This window comes from Miniopterus natalensis, chromosome 9 (assembly GCF_054644295.1).
Source record: "Miniopterus natalensis isolate mMinNat1 chromosome 9, mMinNat1.hap1, whole genome shotgun sequence".
In the NCBI taxonomy this organism is placed as follows: domain Eukaryota; kingdom Metazoa; phylum Chordata; class Mammalia; order Chiroptera; family Miniopteridae; genus Miniopterus; species Miniopterus natalensis.
The window spans coordinates 36,095,703-36,119,553 of NC_142089.1; the positions used below are offsets into that span (position 1 = coordinate 36,095,703).

Here is a 23,851-nt window from a genome sequence, read left to right on the forward strand (position 1 = left end):
CAGTATCACATAACTTTGTGAGTAGTTCATTAAGAGTGACTTAGGCTCTAGACCTGCACCAACCAATATGGTGGCTGCTAGCCACATTGGACATTTAATCATAAATTTTAATTAAATTTTATTTCCTCATTATAGCCACATAGAGCTTGTGGCTACGATATTGGACAGTGCAGATATAGAACATTTCTGTCATCGCAGAAAACTTTACTGGACAGCACTGTCCCAGATGTCTAGGTTAAAAGTACACATTCTGTCTTTCTCGGAAGCTCCATGTGATATGGGATCACACAAGTGTAGGGAGAGGAAGCTTTCAGACATCACGTGCGCAGTAACATACCCAGGGCTAGAGCTGCGGTGGGTTCCTCAGCTGGCTGTGGCTCTGGTGGTGATGCACTCCCTCCATGCCCTTGCTCGCCTGGGCTGCAGCAACTTGCTCTCGGTGACTAGTAAATACTACATTCTAGACCTTTTGCTTCAACTTAAACCTTCCCCTCTTCCATAAATGCATCCATGATTTCTCAAACAAGGTGAGAAATCCATTTTTCTAAAACTTTAAATGTTTTTGTCTTAGTGACCTTAATGTCATCTACTTTTTTAAAATGTCTGTCCCTCTAGACTAAGTCTCTTGAAGTCAGGGGCCATATCCGGCTTATCTCAGTTTCCCTCATGGCACTTGAAACACTCTCTTCCACAAAGTCAACAGCTATGTACTAGCTGAACTAGACTTGCTGGTGATGGACAGAGTATTTTCTTTAGAAATCAGTCTCAAGATTCTCTGAATTGGAGGAGTGCATTGGCAGGAGCACCTGAATAGGCAAGAAATTAAGAGACCAGGACATTTTATTTCAGCCCCACAACTAACCAGCACTTATCCATAAGCCTCTTTCTTGGTTTTATCTATCACAAGTCATGTTTTTATAAGAGCTTTATTGAGATAGAATTCACATACCATATAAACTCGTTTAAACAGTGTACAAATCAGAAGTTTTTAGTATATCCACAGTTGTGTGACCATCACCATTCTCTAATTTTAAAACCTTTTATCACCCAAATAGAAACCCTGTAGCCACTAGTGTTCACTCTGCTTCTCCCCTCCTCCCAGCTCTGGGTACCACTTGTCTGCTTTCTCTGCCTATTTTGGACATTTCACACATATGGAATCATGGAGAATGTGGGCTTTGGGACTAGATTCTTAAGCATTTTTAAGGTTCACCCATGTTGTAGCATGTGTCAGTACTTAATCTCTTTTTGTTGCTGAATAATATTTTGTTGCATGGACATACCACATTAGTCATTCATCAGTTGATGGATAACTTGGGTTCTGGCTATTCTGCATAATTCTGCTATGAACATTCATGCACAAGTTTTTGTGTGGAAATGGGTTTCATTTATCTTGGATATATCCTGCCATAGTCTGGTTGTTTGTGTCCCTCCAAAATTCTTATGTTGAAATCCTGCCCCCCATGGTGATAGTAATTAAGAGGCATAGCCTTTGAGAGGTGGTTAGGTCATGAGAGCTCATAAATGGGATCCGTGCCCTTTTAAAATAGGCCTGAGAAAAAAGCTCTTATGCCCTCAGAAGAGACGCATGGAACTTTTGCTCTCATTTTCTTGGCCAAAGCAAATGACACGGCCATTCCTGCATATGTGAGAGTGGTTACATGTGATTATCCCACCACGAGGAACACCACAAAAAAAGGCAACTAGGGAGAGACAGTGAGTCTTTTGACCAATGTCATAATCAACCACAGCAGGTGTTAATTATTTTGAAGATTAGGAAATAGGTCCAGGAAAGTAGAGTATCCTGTTTAATTTACAAGCAAAAATTAATAAATGGTAAGACCTGGGTTGAATTCAGGCTAGCCTAGCTTCAAAGCCCTGACCCCCAGTTCATCGGACTCCCTGTGCTACCCATCGCCTGTGTGCCGAGTCTTCTAACGCTGTTTTATGTGATATCTTCAGTCCCTTGGTGTATTTGGGTGAAGAGAAGCGTCTGCTCTGGCCTTGACAGTTGTACAAGGATCATCATGATTCAGCCCCGGAAAGTGAGCCTTTGCATTTGACCCTTTATTCATGCTTAGTTTAATATCTTGTCTGTTTCCAAAGCAGAATGTTGTTAGATTTTCAGAGCAGAACGGGGAGAGCTCACGGTGAATGCACAAAAACACAATGTGACCCAAATAGTACAAGATATCCATTGGGGGACATTAGCCTATTCTGGAGAAATAAGCATGGGGAAATGGAATAGGTGGCCCCATTCCAGAAAGCAGCTGGGAAATGGAGCATTGAGGTAAGAATGAGCCTGTGCTTCCCACTGTATCACTGAAGGACTGTAGGAGAAGTTGGCATTGGGACTGAGAAATAGGTCATCAGAATGAGATGACAGGGACAGAGGAGTAGGGGCAGAGATATGATTTTGATCAGTAGGTACAATCTAGCACCAGCCCACAGTGGTTCTACCTTCATTCATTCATTTTTTGATCCCCAATGCAATTAAGGCACTACTCTTAATATTGAAAAAGACACTGTTCCTGCCCTCAAGGAATGTATCGGTTAACTATTGCTGTGTAACACTGCACCACAAAACGTAGAGGTTTAAAACAATAACCTTCATTTAAGGTTGGCAATTTAGGCTGGGTTCAGTGGGGCAGTGCTTGCCTCAGATGGGATCACTCATGCACCTGCATTCAGCATTATGCTAGGATCTAGGTCATCTCAACTGGTATTTGCACAGCTCTGGTATTTGCACAACTGGTATTTGCACAACTGGTGGTTGGCCAGCTGTCATCTAGGGCAACATGACAGGAATCACCAGACCATGTGTTTCTCATCATCAGGGTAACATAGGCTCCAAATTTTAATGGCCAGAATGAGATTTCTTGGGAGTGAATGTGACAGACAATGTTTATCTAAGAGTAACCAGAAAAGTGATGAACTCTGAAGAAATTTCATTCAGAGGAAGAAAGGAGTAGTTCTGAGAGAGTGGGGGTGGGGAGTATGGGAATAAAGCTACATTTTCATTGCACCCTATTGAGTCCCATGCTATCTTTATAAATTTATTCTCACCACCACAGAGGGAAGTTTTTACCTTTATACCCATGTTTTAGAGGAAGAAAATGGAGGCTTGCCAGGCAAATGTCTTGCTCAGAGTCACAGGAAAGGGTTAAGAAGAGAAGAAACTTAAAGCCCCTGGAATGCCTTTAGCCCCCAGCGCCCTCCCCCTTCCCTCTTGATAGCTTAGCAACGGGCAGGCTCAGTAGGCTGGAGTTGGCTTCAGGGGAGAACAGCTTGATGCAGAGTGTGGAGCCTGAGAATGAAGATGCCCACTGAGAAGGGCCCCTGGTGTCTTCACTGGGCTTAAATTAAAAAGCAAATAAACAAAAACAGAGCCTAGCAGCTGTTTCTACACAGGGGCCTCTCATGAAAAGGGCACTTCAGGGAGAAGCCTGCATTGAGCTGCCTGCCTTTCTACACTGTTCCTGCATTGGGGCCAGTCCTTGAGGTCCTAGAAGCCTGTTTCAACCCATAGGACTGAGGCTTCCCCATCCAGTTAAAGTGGCTCAGCTATTGCCTCCACATCTTCACCAGCCAACAGAGAAGGTCCATTCTGACCGATAAGGCCCTGCCTTTCGGACCAATTCAAGTGCAAGGATTGGAGCCCTCACTTGCATGAGGATGGGCCAATCAGAGCAGGGGTGGGGACTTCTGTCTACATAAGCCAGCTTCCCTCTGGCTCAGGGAGTGCGCTTTCCCTTTCCACCAAACACTGGAGCTGAAACACTGCAGACATCTCACGGGAGCAGAGCAAAACAGACCTGCACAGGACCCGAGAGGCAGACCGGCACAGAGTGGAGCGGAGCCTCGCTGAAGGGGGCATGGCCGCAGCCCCCCAGCTTCCCCAGGGCTGCCTCACAGTCCTGCTGTTTTCACAGCCTTGCTGTATCACCATTGAACTGTTCTGCACTGAATACATTTTCCTTCACTGCACCTCAATTGTGAATTCCTATTGGCATTGAGTTGGCACCAAGGACCATCTGTTGACAAGTTAGATCTCTGAACTCTCTGTTCTGGCAAAGCAGTTTCCCCACCCAGGAAGCTGTCCTGATTTCTTACTTAGTAACCTAGCCAGCCCCTGGCTCCTATCTGTAAATTTGTAGGGCCTTCTGAGGGGCCCTTTCCTGGACCCTCTCCCTATTGCACGCAGGCCAGCTATGCCACCAGGGCCTACTTCCACATGAACTTAGGTTATCCTATGTGTCCTGCTCTTTCTCTGTGTAAATCCTCTGCCCCTGGGTCGTTTTAATTTAGAGTGCAGTGTGCGTATGTCTGTGTGTCTGCAGGACAGCAGTGGAGAAAAGATTCACAGCCTGGATTGCTTTTGGGTAAAATCTGTATCTTGGCCAGGATTCCACAGAAAATGTCATAGGCTTGTACATGGTGTGTCAGACACTGATGCAAAGGAAGAGGGTAAGGGGCCCTGGAGCTTTCAAACTAGAGTTGCAAACTAGAGAAACAGAGTTACAAAAGTCAGATAAAATCTTTGTGTAATGCTTGAATGAGACCTCATAGTAGAATCTCTCTAAGGAGCTTTGAGGGGGAAAACGAGTCATTTTACATTGCCAGAAACTTCAGTTACTCCCAGTGATCCCAGTAAACTTCAGTTACTCCCAGTCATTGCCAGAAACATCAGTTGTTCCCAGTCATCTAGTCCCCAAGGTTTCACATTAACTGGTCACACTGTCCTGGCTCTGGATCCCAATCCATGGGTTAGGTCAGGATGAGGACCTGTTGCTTTACATTGATTCCACAAGGAGTGTGTGAATGCCTGCCCATCTGGAATCAGGATAGATGGACAGCAGAGCAAGAGAGCCTTCAACAAAGCCCTTCATTTTACAAATGAGACTGATCATAGCATGTGAAGTATTTTGGTCAATTTCTCAGTCTCCTACTCAGGTGATCTGATTTAAAAAAAGAAAGAAAGAAATGGAAGACAAGTTCATAGATGTTTAAGAAGTTCAAGGCCTGATGCGATTGGCTTTATTGTAGGAATATCATTGGGGGTTGTTTCCTAGAGATACATGATTTGCACGAGGCTACATTGGAGAAGATAAAACTGGATTTGAATCCCGTTTCCTCTGAGTCCAAGTCCTAGTCTTTCCTCAGAGCCACTTCCACTCTTGTCCCTCACTTCTGAGCAGGCTCCCTTGACTTTGGAGGACATGCCCATTCTTCCTGCTTTCCTCCCCCCTCTCCTTCCCCAACACCCTCAAGCCCGAGGGACTGCACAGAGGCGGTGGTCGACTGGGGAGAGGGTGATTCCTGTTCTGAATTCCAGGGTCAGCTCCTCATTGTCTGGGGCCTTAAAGGTAAATTTTTGCAAAAGGGAGGTGAAGAAAATAAACAGCTCGGATTTGGCCAGCTGTTCTCCGAGGCATACTCGCTTCCCTGAAAGACAAGAACATAACAGACGAGTTATCTTCCCGCTAGTATCAGTGCCCACCAGGCACTGAAGTCTTCTACCACCTCATGCAAAACTTGAACAGAGGAAGGGCCTGCTAGGCCCTGGGGCATTCTGTACAGAGGCTCATTTAATCTGACAACCACTGGGTTTCAGCAAAGCACAGATGTCATATGTCTGGACTCACTCCAATGCCTTCAGGTGTCAGGCAGGTGAAGGTGCAGAGTGGAAGTGATGATAGAAGTGGGAGGCCTGGGGTGACCTAGAAAGTGGATGTCTAGCCCACAGGCTCTAAAAATCAATTAACAATCAATGACAAAAGCAGAAAACAAAACTTTGTTAATTTTTTTCAGTCCTTAAAGGAATACTATCCAAAACTAAGTCAGTAAATGTCAGAGCAGGGTTTGTAAAGTACAAGGCATCTTTCCCCTGGGTCACATTTCCCCACTTAATGATCGGGGACCTCACTGACATGGATGATCCTCTACATTAGAATGCTTCAGCCTCCCTCCTTGAATAGTCCTTATGCCTGCCTGTCCTTCCCCCGGTACTTGTGCCTTCCCTTCTAACACGGGGCCCTAGGCCAGATCCTTTACTCCACGGCTCATACTTGGCCTTGTCTGAGCCACATGCCCAGCCCTGTTGTGTGAATCCAGAACTGGAGGCAGAAAGACAAGAGATCCAATTCAACTCCTCCCATTTTCTAGACATGTGATTCGGGGCAAAATAAGTAACTTCTCTAGGTATTAGTGGAAATGTGTGTTTAACATGGGAAATTTATATTACGTACTGCCTGAGCTACACACTGAATCCAAGTAATTTAATACTGTAGAGAGCGAAACGAAGCATTTTAATGCCTCTCCTGGATAATAGTAAACATTCTAGCTGTAAAATAGCTTATCTTTAACCTGATCTGGTTACTTATTTAAAAAAATCCAGGACACAATTTAAAAGACTACATTTAAATAAATCTTTTGGGTGGTAGCACTACTGAAATAGCTTTCTGTGTATCACAGTCCTTTACTGGGATGCTGTTCACACTGTACCTTTTATTCTGGAGTAATTTCAAATGGACAGAAAAATTGCAAGAATAATGAAAAGAAAAAGTGTTTTTCTAAGTTAGTTGAGAGTAAACGGCCTACATTACCCATGAAGTCTTCAGAGTGAATTCCCTCAAATAACATTGTCCGACAGAACCACCAAATCAGGAAATGAGCACAATCTCCTCCTCAGACCCTAATCGGGTTTTGCCATTCTCGCAATAATGTCCTTTATTTAGCAAAGGGACCCAGTTTAGTATCAGGAGTTGCATTTGGCTGTCATGCAAGTGACTTCTCAGCTTTTCTGACTTTGGGACTTTGAAGGTGACAGACCCATTATTTGGTGAATGTCTCTCACGTTCCCTCATGATTAGATTCGGGTTGTGAGGTCATGCATTTCTGGGGAAGGGTCACCCAACCAAGGCTGTGTTCTTCTCATTTTACCCCATCAGGTGGACATGGTCTTGATTTGCCCCATTATTGCTGATGTTAAACTTGATTACGGTGGTATCTACCAAGTGTCCCCTATAAAATTACTCTTTTTGCAATAAATACTACTTTGGGACTATGTTAATAAACCATTCCTCATTAAACTAGTTTAACTAGTTTCCCTTGCTATTTCTTCACCAAATTATTAATTAATTGTTGCCCAATCGAGAGTTTTAAAATTCCATCATTCCTTCCACATTATTAGCATTTTACTAAAGGAAATGCTTTCTCTCCTTCCTATTTTATTTATTCATTTATTTATATCAGTATGAATTCACAGATTCCTATTTTTTTCAAAGGTTTAAAATTTGTTATTAGTGTTTCAATCTTGAGAGTCTCCCTCCAGATTTGGCTAGTAAATGAGCATTCAGCTGGTATTTTCTTTCTTTTGGACACAAAAATATGTTCCAGGCTTATCTCATGCTTTCCTTCCCCCAGCCTGGAATGAGCTATTTTCCCCAGAAGTCTTGATTCCTTTTAGTGGATAATACGTAGAAACCAAGATCTGGGCATTAGACACGCTCATTGGTATCGAGGTGGTGTTGCTCCCAGGGCATCTCAGTGGGTAGAGCTGGGAAGTCTGTATGTATATAATGTGAGTATATATTTAAATGTATATATACATCCATGCTTACATCTATATTTACTTCTATACCTACCTACCTACCTACCAATCTATCAGAATCTGAGTTCCTATCGATAACCTCCGATTTCAATCCAACACCACAGAGTTCATTCTATTACCACTCCTTCCCTATCTGGAACTTCTTCCCACCATCCTCGATATGTTTCCTTATTGGTTCAGTATCCCATGTATATAACTCATCTTCCATCACTGCCATAGCCCGTCTGTGCAGACCCTGCCTCATCTTGCTTGTGCTCTGACACCCATTCTAGGCATCCGCTGTCCCCTCCCCTTCGCAAGTGCCCTTCTCATCCTCCTTGGGCTACAACACCCCACACTAGTCACCACCACCATCTCTCTTGGATGTGTAATAATTTATTTTCTCCCTAAGTAATACATATTCAATGCAAAAACAAAAAATGAGTGTAAAAAGGAAAGTATAAAAAACAGTAACAGATGTAAAAGACGCCATAGTTAACCCCTCAAGTCTCAGTTCTGTTATCTCTAAAGTAGCAATAGTGGTATGAACCCTGTTAAGGTTACACTAGAAATAACTCAACACTAAGAGATATACTAAGAATTTTTGTTACTCATTTTACAGTGTTATGAGTTAAAGCAGCCTTTTGGAACTGGCGGCCTGGAAACATGAGTTTTCACATCACCCTCTTTTGCACCAGTCAAGTTGTCCACCATGTAAATGTATTTGATTTTTTCCAGCATAATTAAAATTTGAAAAGGCAAAAGGGGAGCACATGTAGAGTAGAATCCCATCTAGTCAAGCCATGGCACTCGGCATCACTCCTGGCCCCTCCCCATCCCCTTCTTATAAATTGGCTCTAGCTCCATGTGAGTGGGTGGCCCTTAAAAAGAACTTGAGACATTCAAAAACACTGTGGAGATGGCAAGTGTCCAACCTTTTTTGTGAGCTCGAGGCGGGGTCTGAGTCTGCTCCTAGTGTTCTGGGGGACAGAACAAAGTAAAGCTGAAATCTGCAGGCTGCCCTGACTGCCAAGCAATGCCTGGAGCCACGCCAGCCCTGGGAATCCTGAGCTGGAACAAGAGTAACAGGGAGTCACGCTGCGCAGGGCTATCTGGAGACGGTCCAATGCAAGCAGAGGATAGTGGGGAGAAGAGCAGGGGTGGCCTGAGGGAGGAACTCTGGGTTCAAACACTCTGATTTTGTAGAACTCACCTATTGAGAAAGGCAGAAAGGCTTCCCTTTTCTTAAACTGTCCATTCTCCAGAAAGTGTTCCGGATTAAATGTGTCGGGGGTGGCCCACTCTGCAGGGTCCCTGTGCAGTGCAGTCAGATTGGTCATGATCATGGTCCCCTAGAGAAGGCAGCAAAGACAGGCAAGGTTTGACCCACACAACACACCCGTGCAGCGGGGCGAATGTCGCCTGCTCCCAAGCCAGGGCCTGAGCACACCCTCGCCCTCTCCAGCCCACCATCTTCTGAGCCGGGCCACCCTCCTCCAACCCACCGAGGGCCCTGCTCGTAGCCATGGGACAGCCTGCAGTGCTGGACTACAAATGCTTGCTGGGAATTCACTAGGGAAGTGTGGCTGCTCTTGACTGCAGTCTGAGTGTTCTCTGCAGGGACCAGTCAGTGCAGGACTTGGGGGCAGACGTGCATGCACCGATGAGAGAGCGGCACAGAGCTTTACCAGCCAGTGCTGTGCCCGATCTACCCAGCTGCTCACTGAAGTGATAACCATGGCAGCTCCAGCAAGGTAAAAGCTGCCTCGTTCATCCGTCTCTCCCATTCTCTTCCCTCCCATGTGTGCTACACTGCACAGGAGATTTAATAATAAATCAGGTCGCCCAGTCAAAGCAACCACCACTGCTGCAGGCACACAGCAAGAAACCCACGAGTCCTGAGTGCCTCCCTTGCCCTCACCGTGCCTTCCTGTAACGCCTTTCAGGGAGGCTGATTAATTTTACCTTCAGTTTCTCTTGATTCTGTCACCTCCGTTCTATGTGCACTGTTGCCATCCTAGTCCAGGCTACCACTTTGCCTGCCTGTACTCCTAGAATAGCTGGCTAACGGTGCCCCCGGGCTCTCTTTTCCCTTTCAGTCTGCTCTATACTCTGAAAGCCCAGCAAGCGTCGAATAGGATATAATCGTGTCACACCCATCTACCAGCCCACCCATCCCTTGAACTTGACCTTGATAGAACCTTTCAAGAGCTCCCCACCGCTGTCAGGTGACAGATCATTGCCTGACCCCTGTCTGGGCCACTCTCCCTCTGCCTGCACCCCCATTACATCGGCCTTCTTTCAGTTTCTCAAACAGCTCTGTTCCCACTCATTTCCATACCTCTTAAACTGTTGTTTACAGTGTCTGAATGTCTTTCCTCCTAACTCTTAAGCATTCTGCTGTGCTCAGCTCAAACATCACTTCCTTTGGAAGCCTCCTCTGACCACTCCTGTTCCTACTCCCCACTCCAGGCAGCCTTCACCTTTATAGAAACCTGTGAGTTTTTCCAGTGGGGCAGTTATCATGGTTACTAAGTAGGTACTAGCATGGTTTTTTCCTCAGGCTTGTTTTCCCACACCTGAGCACTTTAGACCCTTAATGAACTTGTGTTGAATTAATAAAGGATAGCTGCTATTTTAAGTACTTTCTACACTAAGCACTAGATTCAACGTTAGATATGTATGACTTCATTTTACCTTGACCTGTGAGGTAGGTTTAATGGATTTTACAATAAAGAAATTGAAACTCTGAGAGGTTAAATAATGTAACCAGAGCCACACAATGGGAGGAGGCAGAGCTAGAATTTGAACTAGGTCTACTTGAGGTCAAAGGCATGGCTCCGAGCCTCTACAATATAGTCACTTAGTTCTCTCAGTTCCCAGGATAGTTATTAAAGTGGATGTTCAAAATCAGCCATAGAACTGGGCTGGTTCCCTGGAGCTTAAATGAATTGCTATAAAAATGCAAGCAGCACCTGTGAAATAATTTAGGCCTCAACCTTCACCGACAACATGGTCCATCAGCAAGGAACAGTGAGTGCCATAGCTGTAGGTATAGCTACTTTTCCTGGCACTGCAGGGACAGAGGCCAAAACGTGTACAATGGGAAACCGCCCCCCCCGCCCCCCCCCCCCCCCGATTCGGCCTTCTAAGTTCATTTTCAGGTACTACACATGCAGAGGCAATGGGCAGCTGGGATTGACCCACAGAGGCCGACCAAGATGGTGAGAAGGCGAGGGAGCTGTAAAGGTGCAGTGTGTAGAGAGGGCACTGGGCAGTACAGGAAAGCTGTCTGCTGAGATCATGAACCTGGTGGGCGGAGTGAGATCAGAATGTCCTTTGTGAGGACACATAATTGAGCAGTGACAAATTGAGAGCAATTGCAAGAAGACTCTTTTAAGGTAAAGGTAAAACAACTCCTGTGTAGAGAACATGATGTAGCACAAAAAAGATGAGCCTGGAAATCAGAACAGATCTGGTTCTTGAACCCAACTCTTGTCACTCTGTCATTGAGATATCTTGCCCAAGCTGAATTGATTTGAGACCACACTTCCCAATTAATACAATAGAAATAACAGGCTTATTCTGAGGATGAAGACATTTTGAAAGAGCCTATGTAGTCCATGGCACATAATTATTGCTCAACAAATATGTGTTCTTTCTCTCCTTTTCTAATGCTTAATATTGCACACACTTGGACTGGTGTCTCCTATGAGACAGTTCCACCACAGGGCTGCAAGTCAAAGCTGAGAAAACACCTGTGGGAATCTTACATTAGAAACACCAGCAATAATGTGATGTTGGCCCATGCGTCCCTTTATATTTTAATGTTCTATAACCGCAGGATTGTGAAACAGAATTTTCCAAAGTAAGTCTGGAAGGTCCCTCGTCCTGTGAGATGTTCTACCAAGGCAAAGAAGAAGATTCAGTGGCAAAGTCTGACTAAGAACAGCTGTATCTCCACAAAATTCACAATATGCATTTCATAGTAAAAACACTGAAAAATCCCATAGCAGAGAAAAGCCAGTCTTTGCCTAGACATATCTGACCCAAGAATCCCCTTTCCCCTCCATAATAACCATTAGTATCTAGCTGAACTAATGTTCTAAAGGCGACACAAGAAGAAAAAACAAGTATTGAAAACAGGCATAACATATATCTCTCCCCATTTCAGTGATTCCCTAAGACAAGAATCTATGTAACATTTCGAGTTCAGATGCCTACCTACCACTTACAGCAATGAGCTTGCCTGGCCTGTTTGGCTCAGCAGTTAGAGCGTGGCCCGCGGACTGAAGGGCCCTGGGTTTGATTCTGCCCAAGGGCACGTGCTTCCATTGCAGGCTGGATCCCTGCCCCTCCCCAGGGTGTGTGCAGGAGGCAGCCAATCTATGTGTCTAGACACGTTGATGTTTGTTTCTCTCTCTCTCCCCCCTCCCTCCCTTCCACTATCTGAAAAGCGATGGAAAAAATATCCTCGGGTGAGGATTGAAAAACAAAGAGAGAGCTTGCAGATCTGAAGCGGGAGGGCAGCTCGCTACCTGGGGCAGGTGGTACCCGGCCAGCGTGGTGTCGGCACTGGCTACCCTGGGCACATTCAGGGGGATGATGTTTCCCATCCTCTGCACCTCGTGGATGACGGCATTGGTGTAGGGCATGAGCTCCCGAGCAGCCACGCTCGGCTGCTGCGACTGCCCAAGCACTCTGTCGATCTCAGCTTGCACTTTTTCTTGAAAAGAAAAGAAAATTCTATTATTCTCCACCTTCCCTGGAGCCTTGTTAAGCTAAAGAATGGAATCGCTGGGATCAATGTGCCTAAAATGGTAGTGGACTCTACAGACTCTTGTTCGTCAAGGAGGTAGTAAGGGTGGACAGCGGGCCCTGGTGTAGGACAATTCTGGCCGTAAACTTTTGCTCTGAAAAATCACTGCTGCAAGTTACTTAAGTTCTTTGAGTCTCAGTTTCCTCTGTTTATCAAGTGAGGCTAAATCTACCTTTATCTTAAGGATATTTTGAGATTTATATTAACCGATTTAGGTACTTAACAAATGATAGAAACTGCTAATTGTCCCCCAATATCTGTTGTTTTTTTTCTTCCCTTTTTCTACAATAATAGATATTTTAGTTGGATACCTGGTTCCCCAGCCAAAGACTACATTTCCCAGATTCCCTTTTGACTAAGTGTGACCATGTGACAAAGTTCTGGGCAACAGAAAGTGTGTAGGAGGAACGTTTACTACTTGGGACATGCCCTTACAGGAAGGGCGTCTGCCTCCTTCCCCTTCTTCCCTTATTGGTGGGAAAGCAGCCTTAGTGGGGAGGATCTTTGTTGGTGCCAACAAAACATCATTTTAGATACATCGGAACAACACAGTGGAGAGAGCGTGGAACACAAGGGGCTCTGCAGAGTGCAGCTCCAATTTTTTAACTCAGAGAAATAAACTTCTATCTTTTGTTTTTACTGTCCATTTAAAACATTTTACTAGTAGTAAAATACACAAAAAATTATCATTTTAACCTTTTTTAAGTGTATAGTTTAATAGCATGAAGTATAGTCACACTATTATGCGACCAATCTTCAGAACTTTTTTAACATGCAAAACTGAGACTCTGCGTTCGTTACACAACAAGCCCTCATTTTCCCCTGTTCCCCAGCCTCTGGCAAGTACCATTCTACTTCCTGTTTCTATGAATTTGACTGCTGTGGACACTTCATATAAGTGGAATCATACAGTATTTGTGTTTTTGTGACTGGCTTATTTTACTTAGCATAATGTCCTCCAGGTTTATCCATGTTTAATTAAGCATGTGTCAGAATGTCCTTCCTTTTCAAGGCTGAATGATAGATATTCCATTATACTCCATATTTTATCTGTTCAGCATCGATGGACACTTGGCAACTGTGAATAATGCTGCTATGAACATGGGTGTAAACTTCTATCACCTTAACTATTATTATTTTGGAGCCTCTATTATAGAGGCCAAGCCTGTATCCTAACTAAGCAGTTCCTATACTTTTTAAAAATAATGTAATTCACAGTTGCAAAGGCATTTTGCATCATGACTGAGGATACATAAGCAAAAATATATATACATATAAAACAAAAGACATATATATATAAACTTGCATGAACAAACTTATCTTTAGTACATGGGAAGCACTCTGCTCTTTTCTATTCTATTTTTATTTTAGGAAAAATTAGTCTTGATTCACTAAATTGATTTTATATATCTTTAATAAACTGTTACCCACAGTTTAAAAAATTGTATCATAACAAATCTGACCCTCATGCGCTCAAACTGTTCTGGGAACTGGAGAAAGAAACTGATTATAACAGTCACTGTCACTGAATGGACTACAGTTTGTGGGGAAGATATATAAATATTATGCGATAAGCACATTAATGGAGGTGCATTAGGTCATGTCTAGAGAAAGAGAATGCTAGTAATTTTCTAGAGGATTGGGGAAACATGAGACATAGTGTTGAGCAGATTCTTCAAGCAGTGCTAGTGGCTTACATGTAGAGAAATTAGGGAAATACATTTTCCTAGAGGGAAGAGCAGATGTGATGACACAGAGGCATAAACAATGACAGTGCAAAGAAAATGACATGTAATTTAATGAGGCCACCATGCAGGGTGGGTGGAGTTGAGGCTGCAGAGGAAGTAAGAGGCACAGCAGAGGATGTGATAGATCAAAGGGAGAAGTTTGAGCATTTCTACAGGCCAATGGAAGACAATGTAAAAGGACAGAAGGCTAGGACCAGGTTCCTTCCTTTCTCCCTCCCTCCCTCCCTCTCTTCCTTTCTTCCTTCCTTTCTTTCCTATTGTCAGACATCTAATCTCCCCTAAGACCAGATTGCATTCGAGAACATAACTCTTCCTGGGAACTTACCACAATGTCAGTTAACCTCACTGTTTTCCCCCCTAGACTTTGAATTTCCTGAGGGCAGGGACTCTGTTATATTTGTGTTACGTGGATCCATTCAAATCACGACATAAAAATTGAAGAACGCGCCCGTTCTCAAGTCCACATTGCCTGGTGACTGTCCTGCCTATTTCTCCACTCTGCCACGGTATCTTCTGCTCCCAACTTTGGGGCGGTGCGTTCAAGGAGGAGCCCTTGTGTCCCGCCCAGGCACACTCCCTGACACACTCACCTTGGATTTCTGGGTACAGGGCCATGTAAAGCAGACCCCAGCGCAGCGTCGTCGAAGTTGTCTCGGTTCCAGCAAAGAAGAGGTCCAGAGCACAGAAGATGAGGTTTTCCTCATTGAAAATGGAAGCCGCATTGCCCACATGCTGGAAGGCACCATGTCTGTTAGCTTATTTAGAGGGTCCTTGGTTGCCACGGTGCACAGGGGCTTCATCCCAGGGAGAGCACGTGGAAGGAAAGAGGCCCGGGAGAAAAAGCTTTCTTTCCCTTTGGCCTCCTCCAGAGGCAGAGTCCTATTACAGGAATATTGTTAGCATAGCCCTGCCCCAAGGGTTGGGAACTTTTATTAGTTTAGGTGAATGAAAATCAAGACAATTATTTTTTATGCCTACAATTTGGGAGAAGCTATTAGTACAGTGGAGAGTTAGACTTGGGTTCCAATATTAGCAACACCACTCACACTTTCTATAACACGGGGAAAATTACTTAACATTTCTGTGTTTCAATTTCCTGTCTTATAAAATAGAAATAACAAAACACACCTGTGAAGATGACATCATGAATCACATGAGAGGCAAAGGGCACACAGCAAGTACTCAACAAATATTTATACTGATACTTGAAAAAATAAACTGAATTCATCTATGTACAACAAGTCGTATATCTCTCAGTTAATCTTTTCCTTCAAGGTGAAAACTCTCTGCATCTATCAGTATTCCTACGGCATTTCATCATCTTTACCACTTTCCTCTGAAAGCTCCCATTTGTCAACATTCCTCTTAATGTGTGGTCCCCTATAGCAAGTGAAGTCTCCTCCTCTGAGCAGCAATCAATGTTTCTATTAATATTATGCCAACAAGGTGAAATAAGAAAGGGGGTGAAAAAGAAATCCACCATTCTGCTAACTTCCACAGGAGGAACAAATAATGTGATAGCCAAAAACTATGACAGTGAGGCAGTGAAGTCTATTAATCAGAAAGATGACTGTGTTAATGCTAAACATCCAATTTGGCTTTCCCCCCGTTTCTTTCCTATCATGTGGGAAAGTGGGCAATCTGGGGTCCCACTCAGGCCTTGAGAGTAAACTCTGACATTCAACTCAGCTTTCCTTGCGTTCTGCACTGGGGAGCGAGGGAAGGGGTAAGTAATTGGGCACAGGTCCAACTAATAATAAAACAAAGCTTTGAAAAATAAGTGCAAGTCTTATTTTTCCTTTTTCATACAACTCCGTCAGGTATGGGTAGAGGGTAGAGCACAGGAGATGCAAAGGCGGCACTGGGCATTCCCAAGGCCTCAAGCCAAATGCCACTGAGCCCGCATCTTCATTCCTGAGTGCCTCGTCCATCCTGAGCTAAAGCTACCCCTTGCTCTCTCTGAAATCCTGCCTCTCAGTTGAAAACCTGCCCCTGTGGTAAGTTGAATAATGACTCACAAATATGTCCATGTCTAATCTCTGGAGCCTGTGGATGTTATATGGGAAAAGGGACTTTATAGGAATGATTAAGTTAAGGGCCTTGACATGATCCTGGAGAATCCCAGTGGGCCCAATACAATCACAAGAGGCGAGAGGACTGTAAGAAGAAGACGTAAGGATGGTAGCAGAGAAGATGCTACACTGATGGCTTTGAAGCTGCAGGAAGGGGCCATGAGCCAAGCAATATAGGCAACCTCTAGAAGCTAGAAAGGTCAAGGAAATGCATTCTCCCCTAGAGCCTTCAGAGGAGCCAGCTTTGCCAACACCTTGACTTACTCCCAGTCCAACTGATTTCAGATTTATGACCTCCAGAGCTGAGGAGAATAAATCTGTATTGTTGTAAGCCATCCTATTAATTTTGTTAACAGCATCAAGAGGAAACCAGTAGATCCCCATTTGTTCTTCAAACACAAAACACAGGAAACAACTTTGGTTTCCTCACCTTTTCTATTTCCTTGAGGTATGCGTCGATAAAATCTCTTGGCTCGTCAGGATTCCAGTCTCTCTTGTGGTTTTCAGTCACACGAGAAATAAACAATTTCAGCTTCTCCCATTTGTTAAAGAGTTGTTGGTGGGGTCCAGGGAGGAATTGCACTATCCATGGAAAGCTGTTATAGAACTGATCGAGAAAAACAGAACAATCATGGAGACGCCATGATGTCACTTTTTAAGACAACAGAAATGTTTTCTTACTAGCTCTTGTTTGCTTACACTCAGACCTGGACTGCTCTTGTCTCCCTCATTCCTCTTCTCATCCCTCCAGCAAAGCATTTCCATGCCCCATCCAAAGTGTACCGTTTCAGACCACTTCTCACCACCCCAACTGCTTTGCCATCCTTGCACAAACCACCATGTCTTATCCAGATGCTGTGACAGCCTCTAGCAGGTCTTCTGACTCCATCCTTAACCCCATTTCCAGTCTGTTTTTCACAGAACGGCCAGAGTAATCATTGAACGATCTGGTCCGGCGACGTTCAACCGCGTGCCGCAAGCAATTTTACAGCACGCAATACCTGACTCTTTAGTCCGGGGCACTGACCTCTTTTCCCTTAGGTTGTCAAATAAAAACAAATGACAACAGTCAACATAATAGCCATTCAGTGTGAATGAGTCAAAATGATTCCTATTTTTGTCAGGTTGGCAAGTAATAAATACATTTTGTGGTTTGCCACAGAACTTTAGGAATTAGTTTATGTGTGCCCTGAGATGAGGAAGGTTGAAAATTTCTGGTATAATCAGATCACTTCACTTTCTGGTTATCAATTCTTCAGTGACTTCCCGTGACACACACAGACACTTCTACACCCTTCTCTGGGCACAGCAGCTCTACGTGAGTGGGTCCTGCACACACCTGTCGCATGTTTGCTGTCGCTCCCTGCCACCTTACCTTCCCCAGTCCAGCCCCATTGGTCTCTGTAATGACATCAAGGATGCTCCTGTTTAGGCCTTTGCATTTGCAACTCTTTCCACCTAGAGGGCTCTTCCTGTGAAATCTCTAGAACTCCAGCCCCCCATCCTGTCACCCTCTTTCCATTCTCGTATTCTGTTTTATTTTCCTTCATGGCAATTATAACTATTGAATAGAATATACAACACATATTCTATATATATGTAGAGAGAATATATTCTATTCAGAATTTTTTAAAAAGAGCAACTAACACAAATGAACCTTAAAACAGTCGGCCGATGGAGAAGCTAGGCACAGAGGAAGAGTATTTCTGAGAGAGGAGGTCTGAGATGGAGGCCTAGCGAAGGACATGGAGGGACAGGGGGAACTCAAAGGCAATGGCACTATTGTCCTTTTTAACTAAAACAATATAAGTATACAGGTGTATGTCACGTAAAGCTTATTGCTTTACATGAATGTTAGAACTGTCCTTTGTATATACAGTAAATATTTAACAATATTATCAAAAACACTGGAGTCACAGATTGATTTCAAATAAGTTTGTGTTGAAGTCAGTTTTAAAGGGTTATATTGTAGCTTAAGAAATCTGTGTCTGACATCATCCCCAAGATCCTTAACCGAGATGTAACAAGAGAAGCCCTTACGTGACACCACAATGACATCTCCAGATGTATGACATCATCCAGTAACCTCAGCATCTCTTGGAACTGACCATCCTGGTACTCAAAGCGTTCCCCAAAGGTGATGGAGCAAATAATATTGGAAACTGCATTGTTGATCTTGAAGTGAGGGTTAAATGGCTGTCCTGGAGGTGGAAGAAAAGGCAGATCCTTCAGATTGGTTTGTCTCTGTTTTCTACTGAGAGTCTACATGGCGTATGACATACCTAGTATAGAAACACATCTGAGGCTCTGGCCGCAGCACCCTACACTGGCTCTGACACAGCAAGTACTCACTCAAACTGATGACCAGGGTTTAAAATCAGTAATGTCATTAGTGCCTGTCTTCTTTTGCTTAATTCTAGAGCTCCATGAGGGCAGGGCCATGGTTAGTTGTTCAGTTATATCCTTAGTGCGTGCTGGGCACAGGACAGGCACGTGCATACATTCTAAATAAGTGAATGAATGGGCCACGGTCTCCTGCACCTGACCTGGGAAATACCCACCCTTCTCCTCTTCCATCGACTGGATGAGGTGGTAGGCCTCCTCCTGGATGCGTGCCTCTAAGCTCCTCTTTCCTAAACCAAAGTTCCTTAGTGTCATCAGGGCAAACCTTCTTTGCTCCTTCCATTCCTGGCCATTGGAAAAGATCAAGCCTGAACGAAAGAAAGTAACGTCATGAAAAGAAAGCCAACAAATGGTACGGGGACTTGTGTCAGATGGCAGGAGGGAAAAGGGCATTAGGCAGTGGAAGTATTCAGAGGCACCATCCCAGAGCAATGAATATCGTTGCTAGCATTGCTAGCACTCATTGTTTGCAATGCTAGGCACATTAGTATTTTTATGCATTACGTAATTTAGTACTTACAGAAACTCTCTGAGGTAGATACAGTACCACCCCCTTTCTACTTTTGCTGATGAGAAAACTGAGGCACAAGGGACAATGTAGTTTGCAAGGTCACACACAGAGGTAGTGAGCAGCTGAACAGGCATTCAAGGTCACATTACCTGACTGCAAAGCCCATGCTTTGATTACTAACCACATAGGCATATTTATGTATTTATGTTATGCTACATACTGCAAATGCACTGACAGGTAAGAAGTCCATGCTTCTGAAGAGGCCGGGCTTTAACGAATCTTACAGGAGAAGTCCTCTCTAAGCTGGACCTTACTAGATGAGGGAATGACTGAAGAAAACAGAGGCGTGAATATCCCACTCAGGCAAAGGAAAAGACAGCATCTCAGTGTGCTCAACAGACCATCATTTCTTTTATAACACAGGTAAGGCCGCACTCCTTTCACTTCCAGGACACTCACTCTTCAACGCCTTTTAATACCCGCTTTGGCCCCCACCATCTCAATGAAATGGCCCTCCTTGCTGTCAAATCCAGGGACACTTTTCAACCTCATCCTACCTGGTCTTTCAGCAGCAAGAGAGACTTTCTTCCTGAAACACTCTTCCAATGCTGCTCAGGGCACTTCACTCTCCAGATTTTTCCCCTAATTCTCTGAAAGCAGAGAACTTCCCATGTCTCTGGCTAGTTCATTTCCTACCAAATTCCGAAATGATGGAGTTCTTCAAGATAAGGTCTTCTCTTCTTACCCTATACTCCTTTTCTGGGAAATCTTACAACACCTGAAATTTTAAATAACATCTGTAGGTAGTGACCTTCTATTTGTGCCCCTGAGCTCCAGACACAGATATACAGCGGTCTGCTTGACTTGGCCAGCTTGAAGGCATTTCATACTCAGCCTATCCATGATTGAATTCATGCTTTTCTCCACGCAACTCCCCACCAGGCCAAACCAAACACCCTGTCCTCCAAATGTTCCTTCTTTCCATCAATCCATCCATTTGGGTGTCAACCTCAACACTTCAGTCTCCCTCCACTCTCCCTGCCTCTAGGTCATCATGTTTTACTGGATTTACCTCCTTAACATCTTAAATCCATGTATCTTCCCTGCTACTGTCCCAGATGAACCTATTGTCCTTTCTTGCCACCTCCCTAGTCCAAGCTACCACCTTCTCTAACTTAAAATGCTGCAACAGTCTCTTGCTTCCTTTATTCCATTTTCTACATTGCAGCCCAAATAAATTTTTTAAATGTAAATATGAAAATTCCTTTCTCTACTGAAAACCATTCAAGAGCTTCACTGTTATTAGGTTAAAAACCAATATCCTAACCAAGAACTTGCATAACCTATTCCAGGCCAAGCTCAGCAGCTTCATTTCCACTTGATTATTCCACTTAGTCCCTGTGCTTGCCACACTGGCCACGTCTTCATTTCCTCAAGTTCACTGTCTTCTTGCTCACCTCAGGGTCTTTTTATATTCTATTCCCTGTGCCTGATTGCTTCTTTACTTTATAATTAATTGTCATTTACTTACATTAGTTTTTTCCTGAACCCCAGGACTAGGTTAGATGCCCCTAGTAAGTAAATCCTGCCCTTGTCCACATTATTAGGTAGTTGATAGTCCTCTCTGAATTGGATTTGATGACATGGGGACATGAATTTTATCTGTCCTCTCACTGTTATGTCACTGGTGCCTAGCACTGTGCTTCGCTTTGCAGATAATCAATACAGTACATGGATGTAAAGTTAGTAAAATATTTCAAAGAGGAATTGGGAAGCACCTAAAAAAAAAAAAAAGGTGTTTTGGTAGAGCAATAAATTTGAATTTTCCATTTAGATTTTTAAATGTTTAAGATTATTTAATGATCACTTAAACTATTCATGCCAAACTGTTCCAGCATAGACTGGAAGTCTGGAGATGACCTATGGACACCTTGATGACACAGCATAAGGAACTGGAGACGAGAGGAAGAAATCAGGAAAGCAACGGAAGGAAGCAGATCCACACTGCTTTCCTAGGGGAAGGAACTTGCAGTGGGAATGCAGAAGGAGCGAGTGCACCGCCTCTCTCTCTGCTCTCATGGGGTGACGGGCTAGGCGGTCATCAGAGCACCCAGAGAGAGTTCACGAGGGGATGCAGCCTTTTCCAAAGGCGCCCCATCAGCGCTGACTCTGCCTGAGCCCTGAGAGGGCGCCCTCCCGGGGAACTGTGAGCACCAAGCTTCCTTTAAAGGCAGGAGTTTCATAAGAGGCTTGGTCTCTGGGGAGTGTTGGAGAATTATAGTCACAGAGGCACCGCTGACAAACCTTAAAAATATTAAACATACATATCTGACATCGGTCAAGATGCTCACCTTTATTCCTACAGGTCCGTTCTTGAACAGGGTACCTGGGGCGGTCTGCTATGTTTTGTCCCTGGACAAGGGCCTCTTTGATTAAAGGCAATCCAGTTAAAAGGACTGAAGACCACATGCTGATGTCCATGATGAAAATGTTCCCATATTCCTTCACATACTGAAAAACAAACCGTCACAGTTGAGTAGGCACATCTCTGTGTCTGGGGAAGAGGGAAGTGTGTGGAGGTGGGGGACTTGAACTGAGGGTGTGGGTGTGTGCCCTGATCCCCCTCCTCCATTTCTCAACCAGACCTGGATGTCACTACAGAACGTGGACATACCTTATAAAACATTCATTCATATAGTCAATCCATAAAAAGTGAGCGAGCATCTACCATTGTTCTGAAAATGAGGTATGGAGATAACTTCAATAAAACAAACACGGCCTCTAACCTCACGCATCTTAGAGTCTAGTAAAGGGAGAGAATTCATAACATGAGCCTCCCCCAGATGGCTGAGAACCGTGCAGTGAAAGTCTGGTGCAACAAGCACGGGCTTCTTCCTAAATCATATCCATTTACCCAAGAGAGATCGTCCCCTTTCTCAGCATATGCGAGAAGATAGAAAGTTCCCTCACTATAGGGCTGGGGCCAGGTGTGGAGAAAGCGCTCTAGCTCTGGGGCCGCGTGTGAATCTTAGCTCCGTGGGTCACCAGCTGTGCGCTCCTGAGAAAACTGTCTCACTTTTTTTGAGCCTCAGTCCCCAGCTATAAAAGGGAGAAAATGATCCCTCCCTGAAAGGGTTCTGAGAGGAAGAAAGGGGGCAGCAATGTGAAAGGCACTTTGTTTTCTGGTACCTGGCGGATAGCCACGCGAGTCTCTGAGGAATGAAGGAGCCCTGTGTGCACAAAGATGTGGGCGTGCGCTGGTGGTGACAGAGAGGAACGGAGCACAGGCACTCCTGGTCACAGACGGCCACGCTCGCTGGGTACCCATGTAAGCACCTTCCACACTGTATCTCATTTAATCTCACAAGTCCCTTGTGGCAGTAATGATTTTCCTCGGCTTTCAGAAAAGGAAAACGATTTGTAGCTGAAGGCACGCAGCCGAGGTGACAAAGCTATTGAGTGGTGGAGGCAACTGTCTAGACTTTGCACAGGATTTGAGGACAAGACCATGAACCTGAGGTGGCACCTAGGACCTTAGAGTTTAGTGGAAGCCAGAGAGTGAAAGTGAGGAGTTGGCAACAGGAGTAAAGGCGTCAAAGGGTACAATCTTGCAGTTATAAAATAAATAAGCCCAGTACGGTGACTACAGTTAATGCTGTGCTGCATATTTGAAAGTTGCTAAGAGAGTAGATCTTAAAAGTTTGCATCACAAGAAAAGTTTTTGTAACTATGTATGGTGACAGACATGAACTAGACTTACTGTGGTGATCATTCCCCAAACGTCTACAAATGTCAAATCATGATATTGTACCTCTGAAACTAATATACTGTTATATGCCAATGACACCTCAATTTAAAAAAGCCCTGGCGTCCTGACAATACCACATAGCTGTCCAAGTGAATGAGCGCGTGTGTGCCAACTTTTAAGATCTGTTTTCTTAGCAACTTTCAAAACAGGCAATAAGCGTTTTTAAGTAGAGTCCCGGGTCCCCCGCTTTGCACCCCCAGGTCCCCATGCCCGTCCTGCCCTTCGGGTCGGGCGAGGACCCGTCCGGCACCCAGCCCGCGCCTACCTTCTGAATCGACAGGTGTGGCCGCTTCATGTCCAGCTGTAAGAACATTCCGAAGACGGGCAGAGTCCAGGGCCCCGGCGGGGAGTTCTTGGGGACCCGCCTTTTCGAGAAGTAGGCCAGGAGCAGAAAGGCTGCGGCGCCCAGCAGGAGCCAGCCGGGAGGCAGCGCCCGCGCGAGGGCCTCGGCGAGGGAGCCCATGGCGGGCGCGGGGGGCGCGGGGGGCGCGGGGGCTGCGGGGGGCGCGGGGCGCGCGGGTTCCCCGCGACCTGAGCAGGTGGCGTCCCGCGGCGGGTCTGTGAGTCCGCAGCCCCGACGCGCCCGCACCTAGGGACTCAGCCCCGCCCCTACCCCGCCGGCCCCGCCCCCTGAACTTCGGCCCCGCGCTTGGCCCGCCCCGGCCGCCCGCCCCCGGGGACCCGCTCCGGACGCCCGCGGTCTCTCGGCCCTGCCCCTGCCCTGCCCCTGCCCCCGCCGCCCCCGGCCGGCCTCGCCCTGGGCCAGATGCCAGGGGCTGGGTTCCTGGGAGAACCCGCACCGGCCTTGGAGAGTCTTTTCCTGACACTGTTGGGACTCTTGGGTTTATGGTTTCAGCGCAGTTCAGAGAACTTCAGACTTGAGCTCCGTGTTTTATCTT

The 23,851-nt window shown here is 45.1% G+C and overlaps 1 protein-coding gene across 1 annotated transcript; it reads right to left on the reverse strand.

Moving 5' to 3' along the window:
• Positions 1-4,999: 4,999 nt before the first annotated feature.
• On the reverse strand, positions 5,000-23,415 carry CYP2J2 (cytochrome P450 family 2 subfamily J member 2). Its single transcript, XM_016205895.2, has 9 exons — positions 23,218-23,415; positions 21,496-21,655; positions 18,792-18,941; positions 18,271-18,431; positions 16,661-16,837; positions 14,749-14,890; positions 12,130-12,317; positions 8,805-8,943; positions 5,000-5,445 (listed from the first exon to the last, which is right to left on the reverse strand). The coding sequence occupies exons 1-9, from the start codon at positions 23,413-23,415 to the stop codon at positions 5,267-5,269; spliced, it is 1,494 nt and encodes a 497-aa protein (XP_016061381.2). The 3' UTR covers positions 5,000-5,266.
• Positions 23,416-23,851: the final 436 nt, after the last annotated feature.